The 9109-nt window shown below is 42.0% G+C and overlaps 1 protein-coding gene across 1 annotated transcript; it reads left to right on the plus strand.

Annotated features, from left to right (window-relative positions):
- Window positions 1-583: 583 nt before the first annotated feature.
- ikzf5 (IKAROS family zinc finger 5) lies at window positions 584-4383 on the plus strand. Its single transcript, XM_080036644.1, has 4 exons — window positions 584-937; window positions 1025-1196; window positions 1455-1628; window positions 1707-4383. Exons 2-4 carry the CDS (start codon window positions 1064-1066, stop codon window positions 2669-2671), a joined length of 1272 nt encoding a protein of 423 aa, XP_079892770.1. The 5' UTR covers window positions 584-937; window positions 1025-1063; the 3' UTR covers window positions 2672-4383.
- The last annotated feature ends 4726 nt before the right edge of the window (window positions 4384-9109 follow it).

Here is a 9109-nt window from a genome sequence, read left to right on the forward strand (position 1 = left end):
TACATCAGCTGTCACACATGTTTTAGATAGGCCATGTTGTTCAGGTCAAATGAGCCAGCTGAAAAATGGGCCACTCCAATTAATCAAAATAAATGTAACCTATAAACTAATAGGCTATAACACTATAACATTACATTTAAACAACATCAAAAATGATTCAGGGACAATAACACTTAGAACTTCATGAAGAACATTGTCAACTCATTTAGGGAAAAGTGTGTGTATGAGAGCCAGGACAACACAAACTGTAGGCTACCTTACCTGCTTTGAAGCACGTTTTTTCGGTCCTTGTCGACTATCAACAATTGATAACTTCGGTCTTCGGGCACAGAAAGGAGGCAAGCAGGTGCGTTTGTATTTTCATATTGCACTTTACAATGTGGAATAATAATGTTTTGTTGATTTGTACACTTAGTGAGCAGCCGTATTACTTTGAAGCACAGCGTCAGTGCTAGGAACCTTTCTCGGCGAGCGCATTGAGCTTAGGGCAGGACGGTTTTCATCGTTGCACGCCGAGTGGCGTTGCTTTATTGTTTTGATTCAGCAGGTTGTCTTTTCCGTGTATAGATAGAGAACATTTTAAGGATAGTAGCGCTGTTGGATGCTTACTCCAACAGGTACTGACGGTGTAAATAATGACCGTGAGGACCGGGTGCCGGAGTTTTTTGTTGACAAATATGCTTTCTCCGACATAAGCTAAGGTTAGTTGTCTGGCTAACGTTAGCACACGTAGCTCTGGTAACAACCACAACATGACGATGATGGTGAGAAGGAGCGGTGTGTAGTAGGAGTGACCCACCAGACACCTGGACCGCGCAGAGTCCCCTGCTTATCAATCGCTCATTTTGTGGGTTACCCTGTCTTTGTGTCTGGAAAGACTATACCCAACAGAGCTAACACAGCAAGACACATTTAGCGACAGGTTATCTCCGAAAAGGTAGGTGTGCGTCTCTATAGTTTCCTTGCAGTTTTTTTAGTTATGGTTTATTTCCTGACCCCATACCGATTCACCTTTGCTCTTCAGTGATTGTGAGCTGTTGGACATTTGCATCACTTTCTTTCAATGGGTGAGGAAAAGCCGGACACGCTTGACTTTGTGAAGGATTTCCAGGAGTATCTGAGCCAGCAGACTCAACATGTCAACATGATATCAGGCTCTGTCAGCGGCGTCAAGGAGGCGGACGAGCTGCCACCAGGTAACTGGCGATTGGCCGTTTATTTTTCACATCCCTTGTCTGTTAATTCAGCAATTTTTAAGGCGTCTGGGTTTGTTGTGGTTGACAGTTTCACCCATAAACATTTCGTGACGTTTGACCTCACACACTTAACACAATTTAAAAAAGAGTAATTTAATTGCTCTAGTAATCATGCATGGCCATCCCTATCCTTGTAATGTATGTAATCTCCCTCCCCCTTCTCTGTATCCTAAATTCGGCTGATGTCCCTTTATGCAGACTGCAGTCAGAATGGGCTTGATCACTCCTCAGTGGACTTGTCACTGGATGATAGCTCTGGGATCCTTGTGGATGGTTTTGAGAGGACCTACGACGGAAAGCTCAAGTGCCGCTACTGTAACTATGCTACCAGGGGCACAGCAAGACTCATTGAGCACATCCGCATTCACACAGGTAAGTGTTAGTAGCTAATTGTCAGAGAATAACATTGACAAGGTTTTGTTATTCAGACTGCTTTCCTCAATTGAACAGGAGAGAAACCTCACCGCTGCCACCTTTGCCCATTTGCCTCGGCCTACGAGCGCCACTTAGAGGCCCACATGCGATCACACACAGGGGAGAAGCCTTATAAGTGTGAGCTGTGCTCCTTCCGCTGCAGTGACCGTAGCAACCTGTCGCACCATCGCCGTCGACGCCACAAACTCCTCCCGATGAAAGGTGCACGCTCTCTTTCCCATAAGAAGATGCTGAGTGTCTTACAGAAGAAGGCCAGCTCACTGGGCTATGGCCGCAGACTACTCATCAACTTCACTCCCCCTTCTATGGTGGTGCAGAAGGCTGACAATGTGAACGACTTCTCCCATGAGCTGCCCCACTTACGACAGGAGACCTATGAAAATCAGAGCGGGGCAGTCGAGGATGGGCCCTCCACAAATCAAAATCACCTTCCTCATGATATGGTAATGGAAAACCCCTTGAACCAGCTGTCCACCCTAGCAGGACAGTTGTCCAGCCTCCCTTCAGAGTCCAAGGCCCAGACTCAACTTCCCATGTCTCCCGGAGCTGAGTCGATGGTGGATGAGAAGCCCTTCCTTGTCCAGCAGCCCCACCCTGCCACGGCTCCTGTGGCTGTCACAGCCAGCATGGCCCATGCGTCCTCCTCTTCCCCACTATCCCCAGAGCTCCGGGGCCCTCCCCACAGCAGCTGCAGTCCTGGAGGGGGACCCTGCAGCGAGCACAGTGGGCGCACCAGTACCCCTAGTATCTCCAACAGCCAACCCAGTAGTCCAGCCCCAGGCCTCTCTGCCACACACCAAGACCCCCACATGCTGCATCACTGTCAGCACTGTGATATCTACTTCCCTGATAACATCCTCTATACCATCCACATGGGCTGCCATGGCTACGAGAACCCATTCCAGTGCAACATCTGCGGCCATAAGTGCAAGAGCAAGTATGACTTTGCCTGCCACTTTGCTCGCGGACAGCATAAGTAATGGGTCAATGAGGAGAACTTTGAAATAACTCTTAATGGACAATTTTATTTATTGGTCTTTGACTTGGCCTTAATGTAGCTTAGCCTTTGAAAGTTGTTCTTATAAAGGAAAATGTCAACATTCAGAGGGTTACATTTTGTATGGTATGGTGCCCATTCCAGTGTATTTTAAAGGGATGATCAGTGTTTTCAACAGGTTGAGAATTTATTTGTAGGGGTCGAGTTACATTCACATAATGTCATTAATCACAAAAACAATGCTCCTACTAATGAATCTCATTTAATGTAGTAGGCTACCAAAGTCATGATGTTCCTTGAATTTAGCTTGTCTTTGTGGTTTGGTTTTTAATAAGCATAGCTGAAAAATGTGATGTTCTTATGTTGGAGCTTCCGATAAGTACATGAACTCCACCCATTGGCAAAACTTTCATACCTGTCCTTCAAATGCAATACACTGCAACAGTAAGTTACTGACAAAAGTGCCATTCAGTATGGAATTAAATCTAGCAGTCTAAGGACAACTTGTGATTAAATAAAGTTATAACACTACTAAGACCAGAATAGATATTTTGAGGAGACCATACACATGCAGTTGCTAAATGTACCCCTTGGACAAAACAAACCATAACCCGAGTAAGGGGGAGTGCCTACTTGCACAGCACATTGAAAACCCTCAACAGCACAACCCTTATGGGAAAAAAGAGCATTTGAGTGAGCCACCTAAATACATTCTCAACACTCCTGGAGCTATGTCTAGAGATTGCTCTGATGATACTAACACAGGAGTGAAACTGTTGCCCTTGAGTGATCTTAAGCCTTGTGGAAATCATTTCAGTACTTGGTGCATTAATACTGTTTCTTTGCAGTGCCTGACATAGTCACTTTCTTGTGTGTCCAAGATATAGAGTAGGACTGTTACTTTGAAGATATCATTTCAATATCCTTTTCTTACTGTAATGGATAGGCCCAGAGCCTTTGAAAAAAATGTTTGACCATTGTCCTTTCTATGGTAGCCAATGATTTGTTGCCAAAATTCTGCTCCATGAATGCTGCTAAGAAAACTAAATGTTGTGTAAGTTGTGTTGTTTTCAAGTCCCTCCACACAGTGCCCTCTTCTGACCAGCATCATGGTCACCTCATTTGTTTTGTTAAAGGGGATTTACACATCCTTTGAATGACATCTTGTCACATCATGATCTTTTGATTTTCTTTGAGGTCACTTTAATATCCAGTAGCTTTATGTTTAGGACAGAATCACGGTCTTGTGTTTCATGTGAACACTTTAAATTGCCACGTAGCACTGGGGATGCCACATTTTAGCCTTGGTGAATGCAAACACTGAGATTTCCCATTTATCTTATGGCTCCCGGTGATCTTCTGAATATTTACTGAGTATTGTATTCTGAGTGGTTGGATTGATGTTCAGTGTCAAAATGTGGCAGTACGACTCCTGCTTTAGCGGGATTGTTCTTTGTCTTGGATACTGTTGTCTGTTGCTTAGCAACATGGAGAACATAGTTACTGTCCTTAGTACATTGTCCTCCTTGTCACCATGCTTACCAATAATAGAGGCATCCAGTAATGAATGCCTTAAGTTCTCAATGTTGTAGGTTGTAAGATAATGTTGAATGTTGAAGCCTTTTGGCGATCACTCTTTCCCTTTGGGATAAAAAATAATTTCATTGTGATATGAATTAATCTAACTAATTTATAAGTAAAGTGTTTTCTAACTGAGCTGTGCTTGGTCTGTTGTTTTCTTTTTCTACATTTTGTTTGTAATAAATATTGTAACAGAAATCAATAACTGATATTATGGAATTTGAATATTTGATGTGTATGACAATGAAATAGACTTAACACAGATAGTCTTTTGATGATGCTTTTAATCAAGTAAAGTAAGAAAAAGAAATAGTGGATATATTTCGGTATCAATGAGCTGAATGGAAAGAAAAGTAATGATTATTAAAGATGATATAAGCAGCTCATTGCTGTATCAACTTAAGCCTTGTCCTGCTTCTGAGTCTCTTCTTCCTTCTTCTCAGTATCTGGCAAAGAGAAATAGTGAAATGTCTTTATAATCAATGTTTCGTATATTGAGATCATGAAATCATAATGACTTATCTTACTTGTATCAAAAACCAGGTAAAAATGCCCAGTACTGACCCTTGAGTTTGATGGGACCCAGCACCAGAGTTTGGCTGTCATGTTTTGACCCCAGGTCTCTGGCCTTACGTCTGCTACAGCCACGGCGGCAGCGGGAATTGTAGTCAGAGGCTGGGCAAATCAGGACCTTGCACTGGATGTAAACAGACTCAGTGGCTCGCAGGAACTCGAAGGCCTTAAACGAAAAGCGGGCATAGGGACGGGTGCCAGAGCTGTAGGTCTGGTAGGTGTTGTCCACTCCACATCTAACGGTGAAACATACAGATTGTTACTGGACATTAATTATAATATAATGAATATGTAATAAGATTATTGTAAGAGCCTGTATCCACCAGGTTTTATTTTCATATTCATGAAAAGTTTTTAACTTTTTTTTTAAAGTTGGGTAATATAGATAAGTGTCATGGAAGTGTTGGGCCATCTTACCAGATACACCTTAGCGGTCAAGCAAGGCCAACATTTTTATTTTTTATTTTTTTGAAATTCAGAAGTAACGTTTTAATGTGCTATATTCATTAAGTCTAAAATGTGATCGTAAAGTAGTGTATAGTAGCAGAATATTGAAATAACTTAATGCCTCAAAATTGTACTTCAGTGCTGTACTTGAGTCAATGTTTACTTCTCACCACTGAAGTTTGATTGTATTAACTGGATGTTTCACCTGCTCTACACTGCTCGTGGGCAGCAATGAAAGCAAGACTCTCATCTTACCCGTTACGGACCAGGTAGTAAGATCTGGTCTGGAAATCATGGGGCGATGGGGAGGTCACACAGGTGTCAAGAAAGAGGACCAGGGAACTGTCCTCCCTCCTTAGGTCCACTTGGACATACATGTTCTGGTTGAGTGACACTTCATATGGAACCTCGTTCACCTGAGAGTGGAACAATTACATGTCAGCACTTTGGCCAAGTATTTGCAAGTGGCACTTTCTGTACTAAACCATCCTCCCTTTCCTTCCCAAACTTCACCTGATAGTAGAAGTTGCTGGCTGTGTAGAAATTCATGGTGGTATTGAACCTGCCCGTTCCTGTAATGCTGCTGTTTTCACTATGACTGACGAGGTACATGATCTGGGCCACTGAGTCCTGCTCCATTCGACAGCCCACGTTCAGCTTAAAGTGAGACTGGCGTGTGATCTCTCCGGAGTCTGAGGAGTAGGCGCGGATGGCGTTGGTGTACACAACTCTGCCATTCTCAAACTGTTCATGGTAGAAGATATTTAAAAGCGGTCATACTCAGGATTCCCCCTGCATCTCAGCATTTAACATCACAGTCATTTGTAGGAGAATGATTAGGAAGTAATGTGTTTGGTTAATGTTTTTCAGAAGGTGATGTTTTGTTTACCTTTCGAACGCTGCCACAAGTGTCAATGGGGAAATTGAAGACCACCTGGTTCCAGGAAACCTGTGGTCTGCAGTGCTGGTCATTCAGGTAGAGATTGTGGCCGTCGTAGCCAAGAGAGTTCAGGTAAGTCCTACTCATCACAATGTTCATGTTGTCTGACGAACAGTCCACTCGACCTGACAAAGGACAAAAGGACGTTAAGATATTTTCAACAGCATGAATTCCTTTTAGCATTAGGTTTCATTTATGTTTATGTTAAAGGATTTAGCCAAGTTAGCAATGTGTTTTCAGCGACATTCGGTTGGTTGGTCGGTTGGTTAATTGGTTGGGCTAAAATAAATTCACAACTTTGAAAACAGACTGCCATGACATTACTCTTTGTAATGAAGGATTTCTCTGATACATTTATAGTCTCCCCAGCCAAAACTGTGGTATCACTGATCATACCTTGGACTTCAAAAAGCCTTAAAAACCACAGATCTAGAAGAACTATTTTACACATGATGAAATCTTCCATAATTGTACCTGAGCTTGGTGACAGAGAGCTTGTGTACTCAGCATTAAACCCTCTTGCAACCACAGCACCATCGGTCCGGAAGACCACAGTCATGTAGTTGGAGGAGGAGTAGAACGAAGTCAGACTGTTGTTGCACACTTTCCCCAGATATGGTGAACCGACAGACGGGCCGTCGTAGAGCTCGATGTAGTCACAGTTGCAGCAGTTATCCAATCTGTTTTTGAATAAATGATACAAGTCAGAAATGATTGACTTATTGAAGCACAACCCGTCCTTGATGATAAATCAATTTAGAGCCTTAATCTAGTGGAGGGGGGGTAGTTTTTTTTCTTCCACAAGCAGTCAATTCTGCACTCACTGCAGGAACGTGAATGCCAGGAAGATTCTTTGGTCATGGGAAGCTTTGAGCTGCCAGACACAGTAGCTGTTGTCGTGGTAGTAGTAGGGGTAGTTTGGGCTGGAAAAGGAACCAGAGCCAGACAGGGAGCCTCCACAAGAGCCTACTGAAGGTGGAGAAGGGAACACAACTGTCATGATAGGGAACTGTATTTGCAGCGGGCTCATTTTGTACACTGAGTGAGGATCTTACCTGGGGTGGGTGGCACTGGCATGTCAGTTGTGTGTTGGCAGTAGGCTGTAAGATAAAAACAAACCATGTGTTTAAGTCATACTTTTTGTTGGAGAGTGGGATCAAGTGTGCTGAACTTCGAAAGACATGGTACTTACAGTAGTAGTCACGGCAGCAGTTTCCATTGTATCGACAAGAGCTTGAGCAGGAGCAGCTTCCCATGTGATGGCCACAGTTGTAACGACATGAGGGCTGATCTGAGAGACACAGGAGAGTAAATAGAAATTTCAGTCATCTTTCTCACGTACAGTAAGGATTATTTATTAATGGTGTATTCCCATATAACCAGGTTGTTGAGAGGTTGTCATACCTGTGGTGGGTCTGACAGTGGTTGTGTTGCAGTAAGCTACATGACAGAGAGAAGAGGTTAAAGTATTTCAGATTTTTTAACATCTTGTTACTGTGTTAAATACACATTCTGGTATTCCCGTTGTTTGTTCTGTAACTGTGAACTTGGCTGTGGCATAGGAATACATACTGTACATTCAATTTCTTAGGAAACTTTGGACAATAATTTGTATTTTTTTTCATGGTTGAAGAATAATATTAGAGTTATGCAATTCAGCGTGATAGCACAATATTTTATACTTACCACATTGCACTTTAATGTTCCCTCAGTTCTGTGTTATTTCTGTTTTGGTAGGTCACTAGGCCTACTCTAATTTCTTATATGCCCCATTTTGTCCAATAAAGGTAATACTTGACAATAAGTACACAAAATTTTAGTAACTACTACATAGATATGCATAACCTACTACATAGTTTTTTTTAGTAACTACTACATAGATATGCAAAACCTATGTAGTAGGTAATGCATGAGTATATAGAAGTGTCTACAATTGTGTGTACCTTATTGTAAAGTGTTACCCAGTAGACATTTTGATCATAGTGTGCAGCACATTCTCTGGCGTGCTCTGAGGGACATGGTACTTACAGTTGTAGTCATTACAACAGTTTCCATAGTATCGACAAGAGCTTGAGCAGGAGCAGCTTCCCATGTTGTAGCCACAGTTGTAACGACATGAGGGCTGAGCTGAGAGACACATTAAGATAGAGTGTTACCAAAGTATTCACAACTTTCTTCCAGGATGAATTAGTTGGATTATTGAGTTGTTTTTTTTGGTCATTTAGATATACTAATACCTGTAGTGGCTGGCGGGGCTCCAGTAGTGTTTGACTGGCAGTATGCTACATGACAGAGAGAGGAGGATACAATTATTACAACATTTTTACACCTCTTCTTCCTGTGAAAATATACACATTTTGGTAATCCTGTTGTTTATTCCATAATTTCTATAAATAAACATACATCTTTCTTGGGAATTATTCATGATCTATTAATACCCCTCTCTGTAAAACATTTAATTCATTAAACCAGAAGCTGGTGGAACTGTTTGTAACTCATAGACATCTTAAACATGACGAGAGCATCAAGCAGCAACAAGCAGCAAGATGCTGACACTGTTTTTTGTACGGCAAAAAGGTTTGGAACCACTCATTTAATCTTCAGCATTGCATTATATTTCATAGATTTATCACATTGGTATGTGTGAATTTTCAATCTGAAAATAATCTGTTAACTATAGCAGTCAAATAAATGTAGTGGGGTAAACTGCAATATTTCTCTTGTTTTCAGCGCACCAGTGAGCAAGACATGAATGTGTGTGAAGTTTAATACATTTAGGGTGTATTCACACATGCCGTGTTTAGTTCGGTTGAAACGAACTCAGGTGCACTTCCACCTTTGGTGCGCATCTTTCAGACATGTGTGAATACAGCAATCGCA

Source organism: Ammodytes marinus, assembly GCF_949987685.1.
Source record: "Ammodytes marinus genome assembly, chromosome: 11".
NCBI classification, from domain to species: domain Eukaryota; kingdom Metazoa; phylum Chordata; class Actinopteri; order Uranoscopiformes; family Ammodytidae; genus Ammodytes; species Ammodytes marinus.

Excerpts from the sequence above, each read along its gene's own strand:
- ikzf5 (XM_080036644.1), top strand. The coding sequence starts at position 1,064 with ATGGGTGAGGAAAAGCCGGACACGCTTGACTTTGTGAAGGATTTCCAG. Across the intron at positions 1,197-1,454 it reads GGCGGACGAGCTGCCACCAG|ACTGCAGTCAGAATGGGCTT; the intron begins GTAACTGGCGAT and ends CCCTTTATGCAG. Across the intron at positions 1,629-1,706 it reads GCACATCCGCATTCACACAG|GAGAGAAACCTCACCGCTGC; the intron begins GTAAGTGTTAGT and ends TCAATTGAACAG.